Genomic DNA, 18,230 nt, shown 5'->3' with positions numbered 1-18,230 from the left:
CGTGGGGCTGGGGGACAGGCCCTTTGGAGGAATCCAGTTACTCTTGAAGGACTCCTCTTTCCCCCTCTGCCTCTTTCAGCCATCCCCAGCAGGATCTAGAACTCCTGTGGTCCTTCCCAAGAGGGCTCGGAGCTTGTCAGCAGTCAAGGCTCCAAACTAGAGGACTGGACACTAGGGTCGAGGACCTGACCCTTGGATGACCACCACAGGGTAACAGGGAAACCTGTTACCTCCTCCCTCTCCTTTCCCCTGAAAGAGAAGTCTCAGCAGTTATTTACAAAGATTTATTACAGCATGGGAGCGGTTCAGTCCTGGAGTCAGGGAAGAAGGGAAGGGGGCAGAGCAGCTGGAGGACAAGGAGAGCCTGGCTCCCCCACCATGTGCCCCCCTAAGGACTTATACTAGGCGGCATTCCTGGCATCAAAGCACAAACAAAATGCAACAAAGCAGCCTCTGCCAGTGCATCTTCCAGGCACCCAGGCTGGGGAGCAGTTGATAAGGGGAAGATTTCCAAAATGTTGAGGCTGTGGAAAGGATGCCTGAATCCTGGGGCCTGGTAGAAGCCAGTGAGAGGGGTGGTGACTTGGAATTCCCCAGGGGATGGAGAAGGATCTATGGGCACTTAAAGTTCTCAGTACCCTCTTTCCCCAGATCTTAGGGTCCTGCCCTGTGGGTTTCCTGTGCCCAGGGGAGAGGATCTGGGGAGTAGACTTGTGAAGGATGAACCTTTGTCCCCCATTTACTGGATTTCCCAATGCAAGCTCTCTCACATCCCACCACCCACTGGGTGAATGGGGGAATGACTGGCAGGGGTAGGCATCAGGCAGCAAGTGCCCAGGGACTCTGGGCATCAGCCAAAGGTGGGCAGACAAGCAAACACAGACCAGCCCTAGTCTTCTAAGTCAGAAGCCGCAGCCCTAGCAAGTGAGGGGAAGGGTACAAAGTAGGGTGGGGACAGAGTGGGTTTCTACGGAACAGCAATGCCCTTGCCACTTCTTCTGGGAGATGCAGGGCTGGTGCCTATGTGCCAGGTTCAGGGTGAGCAGGGCGCTGTGGCTCCTCCCCAGGTTCTGTAAGGCAAGCAGATGGACTTAGGGTCTGGCCACGCCCACCAAGATCCCAGCCCCGCCTCCCCAGCCCCTCCCCCCCCCCCCCAAACCTCACCATTTAATGCCGGATCTTCCACTTGGTCCTCAGAGCTTCCGTCTCTCTGGGGCTCATCCAGAGGAGGCGGGCGCTCCCAGGGACCCTCCAGACCTTGGCCACAAGTAGTCTTCTGCCCAGCTGTGGACAGGAAAGAAGGGGTAAAAGCACAGGCTCTGAGTATCCATCTGGCTGTCCTGGAACAGGAGCCAAGTCTCTCAGCTGGCTGTGGCTAAGCTTCCTGAGGGTATCATGGTATAGTGGAGAGAGCACTGGACTAAGACAGCTCTTGCAATGACTAGCCATATGACTTAGATAGGTCCGTTGTTACCTCTTTGAAGGGGATGGTAAGAGGGAAGTTGTGTAGACTGCCTTAAATAAGATAATAGTTAATACCCTGCAGCCCAGCGCCGGCACCTAGGAGCTGCTCCAAGATTGGTGGCAATTGATATTGCTCCTTGGTCATCTTGTCGTTTGACCCACTGCCCTGCTGCTTTCCTAAGGGAGCAGTCTCCTCTCACCTCCTCTTCACCTGTCCTGGGGGGGTCCCAGTGGGAGTTGACTCACCTCTTCCAGCTGGAGCTTTTGCTCCCATGGCCGATGCCCCCGCTGCCAAGGCAGAGAGGAGGCCCACGCCATTTTTGGGGGGTGCAAAGGGATGGACACTTCAAGCAGGAGTGGTTGGCTATTTTTCATCCCCATAAATAATGGCACCAGAACGTTTAAGGTGCACTGGCAGGGACAGATGTGGCTGGCCTGGGCCTAGAAAAACAGTCCTGGGAGGGCTGAGATCTTCCTGCCTAGGAATTCTCTGGGCCTTGGGACTCCCTGTGGAGATTTTGGGATTTGGCGTCTCTAGCTCTGAGGCCTTCTGTGTAGGTTTCAAGCCCCTCCCTGGCCCCTCTCTTCCCAGGCAGCTGCGGTTGGAGCTGCAGCCAACGCAGTTGGTTCTTGAATCCTACATTCTCCATCTAGACACTAGAGGGCACCCTCTCACCTCCAGCCTAGGAAATAAAAAAGGGGAAAAGAGCCACAGGTTCCTGGAGAGGACTTATCAACCAGCCCTGTGCCTCCCAGCAGAGACCACATCCTGTGTTCAGAAATGCAGGCGATGGGGGCACTGGATACTCTTAGTCCACTATCCCCCATCTCCTTGCACCTCCCAACTGCCGTGGATGGAAAGTCCTTTCTTGGGTCTAGCTTCAAACCTCAGGTGGCCTTGCCTGAATTCTTAGGGAAGAGAGGAATTATTAGAGGAAACCTGATTGGGAGAAGGACTGAGTCAAGGATGGGAACAGCCCAGGTGTCAGGTAAGGCTGAGTGCAAGGCATCCTGTGGGATGAGAGAGTGGGGAGGCCCTTTACATGTGTGAGAAACTGTGAACCGGGAGGGGGTGTTCCAGGACACTCAAGGGGGATCCCACCTTATCTGTGGGGGTGGAACCCAGGCTTCACAGCCCGGTCAGCTTACCAGACCCCCTGCTGCCCTTCAGGATTTCAGCCTGGCTGTCCTCCTCCTCCTCCTCTTCTTCGTCATCCTCCTCCTCCTCCTCTTCTTCCTCTCTTGGGTAGCCCAGCTCCCGCAGCTCCCCCAGCTCATCCTCCTCCTCTGAGGCCTGGTTCTCACCCACGTTGCTGATGGACTGCAGGTGAGACTCAGCAATGCGCTGCACAGCTGGCACAGGGGGACCGGGAAGGCAGGGGTCAGCCAGGCCCAAGAAGCGGGAGAGGCATGTGGCCCAGTCCCCAGCCTCCTTCCTGTGGGCCTGGGGCAGAGCTAATCCCCCACAGGGGTCTAGTTCAAAAGCTAAAAGCTGCAGGTCAGCCTGCTGGGGGCCAGACCAGGGCAGAAGCAGCAGGGGGTAGACTCTTGATCATGTTTGGCTCTTAAGCTGTCCAAAGATGCTGCTCCCCCAGAGGCTGGCACCAGGCAGCTCCTGCCAAGCCGGACAAGACCAGGCGGGTACAGCAGCAGCTTAACATTCCCTGGCTCGGGAGCTTGTCCACCAGCTACAGCCCCTGGAGAAGGCACAGGGCCTGTGGGCCAGGCCCTGGGGGATTTGTCCCTTTCAATTTCTAGGGGAGTGCCCAGCCTGCTTAGGGCTCACTGCTCACCCCGATCCTGCCCACCACCCCATGCTGGGCTTGGTCCCCACTCCCTGGCACTGCCCCATTATAGATGCTACCCCACACACCTCTGCCCCAGGCTCTAAGAGGTAGGAACAGTTCTGAGGCTAAGGACATAATAGTCTGCAGCCAGTGAAGTCCGTGCCTGGGGATGCGGCATGCCCAGACGCAGCCCCCACAATCTTGACCCACATCCCCAAGCTTCAACTCCCTCTGCGGTGACCTAGAAAGCAGCGAACACCACGCACCCCCCCAATGCCACCAAGGCCTGCTGGGATAGGACCTAGCAAGGGAACAGTGTGGGCAGCTGGAGAGAAGTTTCCAAAAGATGGAAGGGAATAAGGGGTTAGGAGAAAGGGGCCAGGGCTGGGGGACTCTGGGAGAATGGCAGGGGTTGAGGGGACCCTGGGAGGAGTGGCTAGGACAGAGGCAGCAGGGAGGCCAGGAGCTGGTGGGATTTTAGAGCATTTGGGTCACTAAACTCAAGGCCCAGAGACCAGATGCCTAAGAGCTGGGACCTGCAGTTGCTGCAGCTACTCCTTGCTCCGCAGGCAGCCCCTCCCCTCAGAAAGCCCAAAGGGGGCAGATCCAGGCTGGAAACCTCCAGTGGAGGGAGCAGGGCACCGCTCTCCTGCCAACTCAGGGACAGGCACAGAGGGTGCATTGTGCCTGCCTGCTGCCCTGCCTTGCCCCGAGCTCCACCCGGTGCCTCCTGCTGGCTCTGGGCAAGCTACCCAGGCAATAAAAGCGCAATAAATTACCCCGCCCTGTCCTTGGGGACACGGCAAAGCTTCACCTTGAACCAAGTGTGAGAGTTCGGCCTTGGAGAACCCCCCTCAAGCCAAGACTCAATGTCCACCCTTCCTTGGGGGCCCTGAGCTTCTCCCCCTACAAGTCCCCCACCCTGCCAGATGCTTTCCCTGCCCAGAAAGGAGCCAAAGCCTATAACACAGTGCCCTGCAGGTTCAGAAGGGTCCTCTGAGCGTTGGGGAAGGGAGGGAGGAAGGAGAGGAGGTGGCAGCTCGAGCAGCCGGGGGAGGAGAGTTCAGTTCTTCAGTTCGTGAGCCACAGTGTCAACAATAGGTGTGCACAGCCCTGTGCTGGCGCCCCGTGAGCCTCCCGCGTGCCTCGCCTGCCTCGTGCCTCGCAGGGCTCTCTGGGGTCTCCCCCTCATCCTCCCAACTGTCTCCTAATCCCTCTGTCTCCAGCTCTGGGAACCTGAGTTCCCCCCACCCAAGTGTCCCTTTTCAAGCTCCAAGGTCTCCAGCACAGCCCCCGCACCCCTCTCCTGGCCCCTTTCCACCGCCCTGCCTCTCCCCATTCAGACCCTCCTTAAGTTGCAGCCCAAAGGGGCCACGGGGGTGGGGGCACATTTCTGGCCATCTTTTTCACCCCAGCCCTCTGCCCCTTGCTCACAATCAAGAGTCCAAGGGTAGTTCTTCCCTCTCACACGCACTTGCCCCCACCCCAGCCCAGGATGGGGAGGAGAGAGATTTCTCATATTCTCTCCTGAGAAGATGCCACCTCTTCCCTCATGCCTGCTTCGGGGGCTGGCCTTCCCCACATCCCTACCGGTAGGAAGTCCTTCCAAAAGCTGAACCCACTGCCCGCTTGCTGTCCCTGCATCGTCCTGTCCTTGAGGAAGAGAAAGGGCGCCTGCCCTTCTCTCCTCTCCTCCCAGTCTCTCTGCTCCCAACCTTGGCCGGCAGGCTGACAGGTGCACCTGTTGACCTTGGCCGGTTACTGGGAACTCATTAAACCCACCCTGGAGGGAGCTCTCCGCACACCCTTCTGGTTCCCTCCCTCCCAGCCTCCGTGGGAGGAGGGGCTGGCCAGGCAGGAAGAGCCTCAGGTGGGAGCTGAGGTGGGTGTAGGAAGGCATCCTAAGGCTTAGTTAGGAAGAGACCCTCCCCACACCCCCGCCTGTCCCACCTTCTCCTCCAGGTGTATCTCCCCCAGCTCCCCCTGGAAGCCAAGTCTCCAGGCCGGCCCTGAAGACCCCTGTGATTTCACACCTGCTTCCCTTTGCACACCTTCCTCCCTCTCCCTGGAATGCCCCTCCATGCCTGGCCTGCCTGTGGAATTCTTATTCATCCTTCCCATCCAAGCTTAAACACCCTCTCCTCTGTAACTCTCCCTGACCCTTTGAGGTGAAGGGCCCCAGGAGGGCTGAGGCCAAATCTTACTCTTATTTTTGCCCAGCGCCCACCAGGGGGGCCTGGCATACACTAGGTGTTTGATAAGTGAGTGCTATAGGAATGACTTGCCTTTTGGTATAGAAAGGAAAAGCAGGAACAGAAGCATCAGTGTGCAGACCTGTGCAAATGGCACGGGAATGGGAGAGGAGAGCAAGGGGTGCAGCCCAAAGAAGGTGCCCTTCGGGGAGGAGGAGGGGGAGGTGGTTCAGTGCTTGCTTGCAAAGGAGGTGCAGAGCTGAGTCTCTTTATGTTGACGCCTACTTGTTATGTACCTCTTTTCTTTCAACCCCACAACCTGATTTTAAGACCCATGCCACCCTTTTCAGCCTCTGGGCTCCTTCTTTTTACAAGGCCAAATTAAGAAAGAATTAGTCTCTAAGTAGGGATTGGGGTGGGTACACAAGACTATCCCTCCCCACCAACAAAAGCTCAACATGTCACACACACACCCAATGTCAGCCCAGTGGCCGGGCTCAAGGGGACAGCCCAACTGATGGGTGGGGGACAGTACCTTTCAGCGAGGGGGGTGTGTAGGCACAGGGGTTGGCTCTCTTCGACTTGAGGTGGTGCCCCTCTCCTGAGGCTCTCTGCTGGGGAAGTGCCAGGTTAAATGGGCTTACAGAGGCCCCTTTCCTTCACCCTCCCTCCATTCCATCCCACCAAGGCAACCCGGGCAGACTGGTCTAGCCTCTGTTCTCAGGTCCAGGCCCAGGCACTGCTGCCCCTCGGGTCCTGCACCTCCTGCACTGAGGCTGAGGCTAACTGGTGGCTTTGGGAGGAGCTCCATAGCCATGGCCTGGCTCAGAGCAGGACCCTGGCTTCTGGAGGCCCAGCCTGAGTCTGAGCAGAGGAAAGACAAGGGCAGAGGAAAGACAAGGGCAGGGTGCTGGTGGCACCCTGGCACCAGGCACTCTCACTGAGGTGCCAATTGATATGCTAATGTCCTCCTGGGTGGCACGCTGTGTTAGCTGGGAAGTAATCCCCTCCACCCCATCACAAAGGGCCCTGGCATCCCTCCTTCCAGCTGCCCCTGGAAACTCACCTGGTGGGGTGAGGCGTCCTCCTCTGAGGGAGGCCACCAGTGAACCGAGCCAGGAAGAAGAGGGAAGAGGGAGAGAGAGAAGAGAGAAAGAATCTGAATTACTTTCCCCAAAGGCTCAGTCTCTGTGCCCTTTCCCTCCTGGTGTTGGGAGGTGCCTGGTCAATAAATGAACCCAATGGAGCTGTGCTCCCAGACCTTAACCCCCCCATCTTCTGCTCAGTCTCCTACTCATGGGACTTTGGCAGGGGCCTCAAGAAGGCATCAGGGTTAGGATGGGGCCAGGACTAGGGGGCAGGGTAGGGGCCCACCTGGCGAGGAGTGCTCTGAGAGCCGGAACAGCATGGCAGGGGTTGGTCTCCTGCGCCGGATCTAAGAAGACAGAGAAAGAGATGGGGAGGAGGGGGTGCAGGACAGACACCTGCAGCCCACTCCCCACCCCCTACCCAGGCAGCAGGGAACAAACAGTGCTTTGGAGTCCCCAGGGAACCTTTGAATCAAAGACTGTCAGAGCTGTAAGGAACTCCATAGCTCACCCAACCCCCTCATTTTACCAAGGTGAAAACCCAAGGCTCAGAGAGGTTCAGCAAAGAGCTCAAAGTCACACAGCATGCCAAGGCAGGGAAGGGACAAGAAAAATGCATCACTGGCTCCCAGCTGACGCCCATCCCACTCCATGGCTACTCCAGAACTGCCACCTCCCTTTCTGTCTTCCCCTACCAAGGCCCTTCCTCTCTCATTTTTGAAGACATCAGACCTCAGGACCTGAAGCTGGCTGTGGAAGATGCCCCATGGGCCATGGCACCCACATGGCCCTGCCTATCTAAGGTCAGCTCAAGGGCTCCAGGGAAAGTGGATCCAGTTGCAGAGGGAGGCTGAGCCTGGTACTGCAGGCACCTCCAACCTCACACTGAGGCTCAGGTGTGGGTCTGACCCACAGACCCACAGGGGCCTGGGTGTGGTCTCTGGGGACCTGGCTCTGGGTCCCTCTAGCAGTATTTCTCAGGCTGCAGAACTCTTCACCCAGTCCTCATAAAAAACAAAAAGTTGCCATCCTTGGTACATGAGCCAAGCTGAACCGGGGGGGTGGGGGACGCACTGAGCACTCCTAGTGACTCACCCCCCTTCCCCCCAGCTTGGCAATCAGACCAACTGTCAGTTAATTAGGTCCCCTCTGAGCTCCAGGGAAATGTACAAAGAGAACCAGGTGAATTAAGCTGAAACTGCCACCTCCCTCTGCCAAGCTCCCAACACTGCCCTCCAGACCAAAAGCTGCTTGGGCCGGGGACCCAACCTGCCCCCATGGCCGCCTAGCTCTCCCCAGAATGACTTGGCTCCACTCTCACTGCGCTGTGGGGTGCCAGCTGCATCTCAGCAACAAGTGAATGGCTAGGTTGCGGGTGGGGGGCAGAACCCTCTTCTCTCCCTCCATCACATCCCACCCCCCACCCCCACCTCAAGCCCTTGAAGGCCTCCAGTCCCCAGAAAGGCTGTCCAGAGAACTCAGTTGTCTGTGGGAGGACTTCTGGCTTCTGTGATGACTGGTCATCACCCCTCCCCTCCCCCCCATGTTGCCATGTTGTGGCTCTGTCTAGAGGTCAGAACAAGGTTCTGGCGACCCCAGCCCAGGCACGCAGGGTGGAACTAGAGAGAAAGCCAGAGCGTGGGGCAGCTGGGCGGAGGCCTGCTCTGTGTCATAGGTCAGTGTACCATGTTTCTCACATCTGAGCGGCACCAGTGGTCCGCGTGGAAGTTTAGGGAACGAGGACACTGTGCAGGGTCCAGAGGACCGTCTGCCCTCCCCGGGGCCGCCCGGGATTCTCCCGCCCCGGGATGAGGACCGAGGCCCCGGGGAAAAAGTTGCACGAGTCTGCAGCGAACTTCACGCGCTGCCCCGCGTCCCCGCCGCGTCCGAGGCGGGCCCGGGACTACTTCGCCCCCGTCTCCCAGGCCACTTCAGACCCCGGAGCGCAGAGGAGCCCGGGTGCTTAGCTGGGGTGAGGGGGGCGCCGCCGGGGCTGGGGCGCAGCCCCCTTACCATCTCCACCTGGCGGGGGTCGAGCTGGCTGGGGGGCGCGGGCACGGAGAACTGGATCTTCTTGCGGTCCTTGGGGTCCATGGCGGGCGGGTGGTCGGTGGGCGGGGCGCGCGCCGCGGGGTCCGGGGCTGGGGTCCGGGGCTGCGGTCCAGGCGCGCTGCTCAGGGCGCCGCGGCGACAGCGGGCTGAGTGCGGCGGGGAGGAGCAGGAGGGCTGTTCACGCACAGATAAAAATACCGCGCCGGCGAGGGGAGGGGGCGCGGGGGCGGGGGGCGGGGGGCGGCCGCCTGCTCGCCTACCCCGCCGGGCTCCGGGGCTCGACCGTGCCTCGGTGCCTTCGCGCCCGCACCCCGGGCTCCCCGGCTCGCGGGTCTGGGTCCCTGTCTCTCCCCTCCTTCCCTCGCTCTCTCTCAGTGTCGCTCCGCCCTTCCTCTATCTCCCTTGCTCCCTCTCCGCATGTCTGTCTCTGTCGCTGCCTCGCTCCGGCTCTCCGGGTCTCACCCTCCGGCCCCAGCCTTGGGGTGCCCAGCCCGTGCCCTCAGCCTGGGCCTGGCGCCCGGGAGCTTGGTGGGAGGACTCAGGAGACAGGGGCCAATGAGCGCCGAGGAGCGTGTTCTCCCGGGGCCGGGAGGAGGGCGGGGAGTGTGAGCCGGGACCCGGGGAGCGGGCTGGGGGCCCCCTGCCGTCTCCCCAGAACTTGAAGCTGCATTATTGATGGAGTCCAGCAGGGAGGATAATGCGGGCAGACCGAGGGGAGAGCGGCAGCGGGGACTCTGGCTTTAACCCCTTCCTGGCGTGGGTACTTGGAGTTTCACGGGGAGGCCGTGAGGTCGTGGGGAGAATACCACCAGCCTGCCACGCTGTGAATGGGGGTGTCCTAGAAAGCGAGTGAGCGTGGAGCGGGTTGTGCGTGGGAGGACACGTGTCAGTCATCATGGCAGGGAGTGTGTGAAAGTGAGTGCCAGGGGCCCTGTAGTGCCTATAGCTAGGGAGTGTGTGTGGGGGGGGGGGGGGGTGTCGGTGTGGTGAGAGTGTGTGCGAGTCTATGTGAGTAAGTGTGTCAGAGTGTCAAGGATGCGGGTGTGAGTGGCAGGGTGTGGGAAGACTGTGTGTGTGCGGGGGAGGGGGTGAGGTGGGGGAGGATGTCAGAGGCTGTCAAGGTGATGGGCAGGCTGTGCCAGCTTGGGGGGTGGGTACTGTATCCACAGCTCCAGCCTGTACAGTAGAAGGGGATGAGACTGTGATCCTGGGAGCACTCCCGTGGGGGGTGGGGAATGTGTCCCTGCCGTGAAATATCCTGGACTCAAGTGCCTCCCCAGATCTAACATGGGGGAGACAGAGCCAGCCCGGGGGAGATAGAGTTGGGGGTGATGGGGGCCAGCCTGTACCAGTACACGTGCCATCACGTGTGTGAGTTTGGTGCAGGAATAGAGCAGGGGGGAGAGGTGTGTGTGTGCTCGTTTCTGAGGTGTGAACCTCTCTCTCTCTGCAGAGGCGTTTGTGTGTGTCTCTGGAGGGGAGAAAGGGGAGGAGATGGCCCTGTGGTTTGGAGTGTCCCTGTTTATCTGTCCAGGTCCCAGGTATCTTTGTAGGAACGGGTGTTTCCCTCTGCGGGCATAGAGGCGAGGGACTGAATGCCCCTCTGCGGTGATGAGAGGGTGTGTGTGTAGACGTGAACATAGGCATGTGTCTTCCTGGGGCTCTGTTTGTGCTGGCTCTCTTCTCTCCTGGTCACCCTCGGGCCTGGAACAGTCAGGCGTCCCCCTCCCCCCACCCAGCAACTTTTCCACTCCCAGCCCCAGTGTGCTGGGTCCTTGGCAGAGCAAGAAGGAGCAAGAGGCCAGAGGAGTCTTGTGAAAATGGGGTCAGGGGCACAATGCAGTGCCCCAGAGTCAGCGCCCACTCTGGGGGTGAGAAGAGGGTAGCAGAAGGGCAGAGGTTTGCCCATGGGCACTGGAAGCCCTGGCTGCTCAGTGCCACTCCCCCCAACCCCCAGGCCTGGCTCAAGTCCCGCTGTGTTTGTTGACTTTTATGCTTATGGGGAAACAGCCAGATGCCGGGTTGCTGGCCCAGGGGTGTGGGCATCTCTGGCAGCCCTTGGCTTGGCCCAGACCCCTCCTTCAGCTGGGTTACGGTGGGGGGTGGTAATGACCAGTTTGGCAGTGCACATGAGGAGGTCCTGGGAGTCGGAAGGGGCACAGGAAAGGCATGGCTCAGGCAGTAACCTGAGTGGCCACTGGGCTAAGGTGAGGCTGAAAGGCCTGTGGCTTCCAGTGCTGGGGAGGTGGGAAGGTCCTGGTTGGGAGGAAGGGGACAGAGGACAGCTGGATGGGTAATGAGAGGACAGGGACAAGGAGGCATCACTACCAGTGGAACCTCAGAGCCCATCCGAGCTGAGAGGGCCTTGGGGAACACAGCGGCTCAGGCTCCTTTGACCAGGGAGGCTTGTTCATAGAGGTTCTGCCAAAAGGTTTGGAGCTCTGGGTGGCCCTGAATCAGGAAAAATTCCCCTGACCCAGGCTGGGGCAGCTGGGAACGGAGACTCTCCTCTCTTGGCTAAGCTTGGAAGATGGGGTGTTCAGGGATAGAGGGGAGGGTCTTTGCCCTCTTCCCCCAACCTTTGCCCAGGCACCCACAGCTCTGGCTGCTAAACCCTGGAGCCAAGAGGGACGGGGGAACCTCGCTGACAGAGGAACAGTCACAAGGGACAGACAGGAAGGAGGAGGAAGGGAAGGAAGGATGACAGAGACAGGAGGTGAGAGAGAGAGAGGAGGGGGAGGTAGGAAACATCGGAAAGAAAGAGCGAGAAAACACATGTGAGAGATGGAGAGACAAAGGGGGAGAGAGAAAGCCTCACGACAGAGAGAGGCAGGAGACAGAGATGGAGAGAGAGTAAAAATAGCTCAGCATTAAGATAATTGCAGCTCACAGCTCTGCCCTCCGTTAGGAATTAAATGAGGTTTTATTACTTTGATTTTTCTCTCCTGGATCCTACGCGACTTCTCAAGAACTTGGGGAAAAGTTTTTCAGGTGGGCGGCCAGGTGGCGGGGGCTGCGTGGGTGACAGAGGAGGAAGGGAAAGGGACTTCTGGGGGGGGGGGCGGGGGGGAGGTGCGGGCAGGGGCAAGGAGTGGGGAGGGGCTGGTGAGGATGGGGGAGCCCAGCAGGGGCTGGGGGAGGTGGCCAGCTTCAGGCACATCCCAGAGGGGCTGAGAAGCAAGGGGCCAGGGTGACCTCCATTTTCTTTGACTTAGAATTAATCATATGCAAACGAGATGTAAAAATAATATGCCACTCCTCGATTATTATTCTTGAGTTAGAAACACAGGCGTTTGGGTCCAAGGAACAAATTCAAGACCTTGTTTGACTTAACTCGCATTGAACTATGGGTCTTTCTGCTTGGACTGACAAAGTTTGTCATAGGGTGTCTATTAATGTATAGTAGGTCTGAGCACACTATTTTGAGCACACTGTTTCTCCTCACATCATTGCCTCTTGCCTGCCACATTGTCCGGCATACAGGAGGCACTACATTCACCTTCTCTGGAAGTGTGAAGCCTTTGTTCTCTTTTGGGGAGGTGGGGAAAGAGTTCAATCGTGAATTTTCCCTCCTTTCTTCCAAGCACGATATAGTCTAGTGGACAACATAAACTACAGAGTTGGACAGACCTGGGTAGGAATCTTAGATCTATAACTTACTGTGTGACCTTAGGCAAATTCTTAGCCTCACCGTGCCTCAGTTTCCTCGTGTCTCAAAGCCCACCTTACGTGGTACCTGTGACGATTCGAAAAACTGAAACTAATGAAGTCCCCAGCCCAGTGCAGGGCTCCCCGGTCAGTATTCAATGAAGGTTCCAGCTTCTCTAGAGCGCTAGGAGTGCAGTTCCGAAAATAGCCAGAAGGTGGCGGAGTCGGCCAGTGTTTGGGCTGCTGCGCTGCTGGCACTGCGGGTCTGTAGCTGGGCATCACACCCCTGACCTTGGCACCACGGAGCTGAGTCAAGCTGGCTGTGTTGGCATGTGACAGCTGGAAGGGAGGCCCCCGGAAGCCGCTGGAAGCAACCTTAGAGAAGCCAGGGAGCATTAGCTGGGCACTCTGGGGCATCTTTCCCTGCCGCTGCTGGTGGGGGGCGGGCGGGGGGCGGGATGGAGAGCGGGAGGGAGAGGTTGGGGATTCCAAGGCCCGCCTCTGGGAAAATCCGTGGACACCGAGAGGAGAGGGCAAAGGCACCCTCAGTAGGGACACTGGTGACACCAGGACAGGTGGGCAATCATCTGAGACACTCATTGACACACATTCATTCATTCATCCATCATCCAACCCTTTGCCCATTCAGTAAATTCACATTGGGTGCTTTTTTAAAAATCAACTCTATTGAGTTAGAGTTTATATACAATAAAATGTACCAAGTTTAAATATAAATTTCTATGAAACATTTCCATACAACATGTGACCACTATCAATACAGATACAGAACATTCTCATTAACCCCAAATGTTCTTTGGCCCCATCCAAGTCAATCTCCCCTCCCCCCTCACTGGGTGTATCATAACTCTTAGCACACTATTTTGAGACATGTCCTACCCACTATCTGTCTTTGCATCATCACCTGCCTGCCATAGTGCCCGGAGTACAGTAGCACTACATGCTGTAGAGGGGATGGATTGAGGAATGAATGAATAGATAAATACATGAGTCATAGAAATCGGCAACGCGTGACGTATATGGAGCATTTACTCTGTGCTGGGCACGGGGCTAGGCCTTTTATATGTATTGTCGCATTTAATCCTCATTAGATTCACTCCGTTTTACAGATGGGGTAAATGAGGCTCCGAACTTCTGCCCAGAACCTGGGTTCAAAGGCAGACCGTCTGACTTCAGAGTTCTCACTCATACTGCTGCCTTTAATACATTCATGATGGGCAAGTACAAGATCGCTTGCATACACTGAACTGGGCTTCTCTCTTGCTCAGAATTGGAGCGGGTTTCTCTCTCTCTCAGCCCAGTTTGGACCAACCTGTGTGGGAAGCAAAAATCAATGTGCGGAGGCTGCCCTCTGGTGGCAGACATGAGTACAGCGGTATCTGTTCCCTCTGGCGCCCCCAGGTGGGATGCTGTTGAGAAGAATGAGCAAGCCGGCAGCCCACAGCGGGGGCAGCCTCAGCCCCGGGCACCTGGAGACCCCCTGCTCTGGCCACTGCCTGGTGCCCCCCGAGGTGCCAGCTGAGGCTGCCCCCGAAGAACGCCAGCTGCCGGAGCCTGCCGCCTCCCACCCCCTCCACCAGCCTCACACACACTCCAATCCCGGTCCAGTCGGCTGCTTCCATTCCCTGAAGAAGAGGCCCTAAAGTTAAAACAGCTGTTAATTTATAAACCAATTTTTCCGTGACTGCTTAATAAATCGCCAGCAGCTGCTCTGCCCCCCCTCCTGCCCAGGCACCCGGCCCCGAGGGCTGCATGGAGAAGCTCAGAGCCGCCAGCCTGCCCCTCCTGCCTCCTTCCCCCAACTCCCCAACTTGCCCCCAATCTCCCAGGAACTGGACATATGTGGGGGAAACCCCAATGAAACCCAGCTTCTCTGGGCTTCAGTGGAGTGGAGAGGGGAGGATGATTTTTCTGCAGCCCAAAGGCCATCCCTCCCAACGCCCTAAAACCCCCAACCCAGGACTCCCAGACCCAGAGGGTAGGTGTCAAAGGTATTCTTAGTTCTGGGGGAGATGAGGTGTTCAGATTCCCTAGAGAAGTTCCCCTGAGCAACTGGGAGGCAAAGGGACCCTGGACTCATCCCTGAGCGCACTGGAATCTCAATTCCCATATCAGGGTGGTCCCCCTGACAGATGCTAACAGACTCACTGACCCTGCTGTTCTCTCAAGGGGGAGGCTGGGAGGCGGCAAGGAATGCTGGGATAGCATCCCCACTCTGGGAAGATGCCCACACACACTCATCCCCAGGATAGTGAGAGGAGGGGTCTGGGCCTCCAGAACATTCACTTTGCCCAACTTCCACTAGCATATAAAAGGCACCATGGAAATCCACGCGGGGTGGGGGTCTTGTGAATGGCAGACATGAGACATGTTCTTTGCATCTGCAAGTTCCAAAGGCACCCGGGATGAAAGGCCTGCTGCTACTGTGTTCCCTGGCTCTGCTGGGCAAGAGTCAATCCAGCCATGCTGGACTTCCCTAGTGGCACAGTGGTTGAGAATCTGCCTGCCAATGCAGGGGACACGGGTTCGAGCCCTGGTCTGGGAAGATCCCACATGCCGTGGAGCAACTGGGCCCGTGAGCCACAACTACTGAGCCTGCGCGTCTGGAGCCTGTGCTCCGCAACAAGAGAGGTCGCAATAGTGAGAGGCCCGCGCACCGCGATGAAGAGTGGCCCCCGCTTGCCACAACTAGAGAAAGCCCTCGCACAGAAACGAAGACCCAACACAGCCAAAAATAAATAAATTAATTAATAAATTAAAAAAAAAAAAAAAAAGAATCCGCCTGCAATGCAGGGGACACGGGTTCGAGCCCTGGTCCGGGAAGATCCTACATGCCGCGGAGCAAGTAAGCCCGTGCGCCACAACTGCTGAACCTGCACTCTAGAGCCAGCGAGCCATAACTACTGAGCCCGCGAGCCACAACTACTGAAGCCCACGCGCCTAGAGCCCGTGCTCCGCAACAAGAGAAGCCACCATAATGAGAAGCCCTCGCACCAAAACGAAGAGTAGCCCCCGCTCGCCGCAACTAGAGAAAGCCCGCGTGCAGCGATGAAGACCCAATGCAGCCAAAAATAAGTAAATTATTTATTTATTTTTAAAGAAAAATCCAGCTATGCTCCTGTAGACACAAGGAGCTCAGTAGGAAACGGGGAACAGTGTGGTAAAGCACACCAGGTCAGAAGTTCAAATCCCGGTCTCCCACCTACTAGCTGTGTGACCTTGGGCAAGTAACTTAACTTCTCTTTCCTTCCTCGGTGACTCCATTTATAAAATAGGGATAATAATTACAGAACTGTTGTGGAAATTAGACAAGCTGAGGCACAGGAAGTGCCTGGCACATCGTAGGTGCTTACGGTAATGTGACAGTATTATCTTTCTTATCCCCCTGCTGGAAAGAGCAGAGACTGGATCTCCTAGCTCCCCACAAGTAGCAAATCTTGGGCTGGGGTTGCTCAGGAGATTTCCACGGGTGGGGGCAGGTAAGTGTTCTGGGGACAAAACTGAGAAAAAACCAACCTGGATTTCTGAGTTATATGGTTCTGACTGGGTTCTCTCACTCTGGGCCCTTCTGTTCCCTCCCATTCCTCCACCCCCCAACCTCCTCCTGACTCAGGTAGCCATGGCCTTTCCCCAGCCTGCTTCTCGGAAAAGAAGGAAAAGCTTCCACGTGACTCCATCTCCTGGGAGCCCCACCTCTCAAGAAGCAAGTTCTCCCCACAGTCTGTCTAACTGAATTCCCTTCCATTTCTTCTCTTGTTCTATTAGCTGTCATGACCCTTTCCTGCCCCACCCCCAGAGACCTGCTGGCCTCTGCTGTCACGCAGGCCGCAGGCCGGGAGTGAGCCTGACTCTGCTACATCCTCCCTGTGTGCCCAGAGCAACTTAGTCAACCTCTCTGAGCCTTGGGTTCCCCAGCTCTAGAATGGGGAGAATCCCAGAACCTACCTCCTGGGTTGTCATGAGGGTTGAAAGAGACACTGTCCATGAAGTTCTTATCCTTAGCACAGGGCCTGGCTCTCAGCAGGTGCTGAGGACATAGTGGCGGAGAGAGAGGTGGCAGAGTGTGGTGGAAAGAACCCGGATGCCAGAACTGGACTGTCTTGGTTCAAATCCCACTCCACTCCTCGCAGCCGAGTGACCTTGAGCAGGTTGCTTAACTGTCTAGTGCCCGTGTTTCTCCATCCATAAAAGGGCCTGTGATAGAACCTCCGTCACTGGGGGGTTGTCAGCCACCTAGAATTCTCAGAACAGGTCTCCGGCTAAATAAATGTTCCCCCGAATTAACAGTATTGTGAGTTGCTGTTACTATTATGGGCCCACTAGAGAACTGACCCCCTTTAGGCCTTGCCCCACTAGGGGCTTGTTGATGGCAGAAGGTTGCAGGGTGAGCAGAACCAGACTGGAGACCCTAGTATTGGGGTTCCTAGCTCAGGACAGGCCCGCAGGCTCCACTTCCTCAGTGTTCCCACCTCTGACATCCCCCTAGACCCTGGCTTGGGCTCAGTCAGGAGGCACAACCCTCTACCTCCCTGAGTCAATGCTCCTGCAAACTCTCCAGCCCCCTCCCTATGCTTAGGTCCTGACTACCTCCTAGAAGAAGAAAACCGGGTCCCGGGGGCCCACTCAAGCCTAGGACTGCTCTGCCAGGGTGCCAGCTGGTGCCCACGGAGGCGGTGCTGCAGTTTGATCATGTGGAAAGGGAAAGCTTGGAGGTACCCCCAGCCGTGGTGGCCCCCGCCAGAGACGAGACTGGGGCACCCAGGACATCCTGGAGGCTTCCTTCGCCTGGGGACAGGCTGGGGTGAGAGCTAAGCTTGTCTTGTCTGGTGCCTCAGTTTACTCAGCCATCCTGGAGATGGAGTCTTCATTTCTGTCTCCCTGGGGCCCCAAAGGCCTTGGCATTGGTCTCTCGCAGCTCCTTGCCCTCTTTCCTTTCTTAAAGAAACCGAGCTCAGCCTCCTCCTCCCGGCCCGGATTCTCTCCTTAGAAGCCACCCAGGAGGACCCTTAGCCCGGAAGGGGAGGGGAAGAGCCAACCCCGTGCTGGAGATCGCCTCTGCAGGACGTGGGGCTGCACCTCCAAGCCCGCCCAGGGCCGGGGTCACCCCGCGCTCCGCGCCCCTGTCCCTTCCCGCCGCCACTGGCCCTTTAAGAGCCTCTCCGCGCGCCGCCGTCCCGGATCAGCCAGAGAGACCATTAAAATTTTATGCAGAATGAAAATGGGCCAGGTCTCCAGCTTCCTCGCTCCCATCCAATGATTTATTACTCGCAAATACCACAGAACTAATTAGTATAGTAATTAATTAATACGCATTTGCATATTTGCATGTGCAATTAGTGCAGTGGAGTGATTACTGGGAGAATGAGGGGCCCTGGATTGTCAGATGTGAGGGGGAAGTGGCCTGGAAAAGAGTTAGTGGGAATGAACTTTGCAGGGAGCGCGAAGGCCGGGAGGGAGGGGGAGGCGAGCGGGGCGAGGCCGGGGGCGCCGGGGCGCTGGGCCACCTCGCGGGGCGCGGAGCGGCCGCGCGGGGCAGCGAGGGTTCCGGGCCGACCCGCGGCCACCGGACGCCGGTCGGGGTCGTGACCCGGACGCCCCCGCCACGCCCGCGGCCCCGCCCCGCCCCCGCCGCGTGGCACAGCTCCAAGAGAGCGCCTGATTGTTATGCATTGTGTTTCTTGTTGCGAGCGGAGCCTGGCGGAATGGGGCTGGCACAAGCTGTTTCCCTGCCACGCGGCGGTGGCACCTTAAAGGGGCAGCGTCCTCTTCCCGCCGCCGCCCGGCCGCCCCCGCCCCCGCCAACCCCACCCCCCCCAACCCCAGTTGGACCCCCTTCCGGGAGGCCACGGGCGGCCCGAGCCGGGCTAGAGGCCAGAGGGCGCGCGCCGAGGCCGCCCAGGAGGTGGCGCGGCCCCAGGGGGCGCGGGGCACGTGCCGAGGGAGCCTGGCAGGCAGGAAGGCAGGCTTCGAGCCGGGACCCA

General features: G+C 58.0%; 1 protein-coding gene across 2 annotated transcripts; it reads right to left on the bottom strand.

The window, feature by feature from the left end:
* Window positions 1-270: 270 nt before the first annotated feature.
* Window positions 271-9,121, bottom strand: PPP1R1B (protein phosphatase 1 regulatory inhibitor subunit 1B). 2 transcript variants are annotated; one of them, XM_082371760.1, is made up of 7 exons: window positions 8,545-9,121; window positions 6,818-6,878; window positions 6,510-6,532; window positions 5,979-6,057; window positions 2,614-2,817; window positions 1,165-1,284; window positions 271-1,070 (listed from the first exon to the last, which is right to left on the bottom strand). In XM_082371760.1, the coding sequence occupies exons 1-7, from the start codon at window positions 8,623-8,625 to the stop codon at window positions 1,021-1,023; spliced, it is 618 nt and encodes a 205-aa protein (XP_082227886.1). In that variant the 5' UTR covers window positions 8,626-9,121; the 3' UTR covers window positions 271-1,020. The 2 variants fall into 2 exon arrangements, with proteins under 2 accessions (XP_082227886.1, XP_082227887.1); XM_082371761.1 differs by having other exon boundaries at window positions 5,979-6,054; window positions 8,545-9,118.
* Between the last annotated feature and the right edge of the window lie 9,109 nt (window positions 9,122-18,230).

The sequence above is a fragment of the Balaenoptera borealis genome, assembly GCF_965194805.1.
Source record: "Balaenoptera borealis genome assembly, chromosome: 20".
Classification (NCBI taxonomy): Eukaryota; Metazoa; Chordata; class Mammalia; order Artiodactyla; family Balaenopteridae; genus Balaenoptera; species Balaenoptera borealis.
This window is presented reverse-complemented; position numbering and strand designations above follow the sequence as displayed.

Bases quoted from the DNA above. Each gene is read 5' to 3' on its own strand.
- PPP1R1B (XM_082371760.1), bottom strand. From the start codon at position 8,625: ATGGACCCCAAGGACCGCAAGAAGATCCAGTTCTCCGTGCCCGCGCCC. The intron at 2,818-5,978 runs GTACTGTCCCCC...CCCCTGTGCCAG, and splicing joins CACACCCCCCTCGCTGAAAG to CTGTGCAGCGCATTGCTGAG. The intron at 1,285-2,613 runs GTAAGCTGACCG...TCCTGTCCACAG, and splicing joins GAAGGGCAGCAGGGGGTCTG to CTGGGCAGAAGACTACTTGT.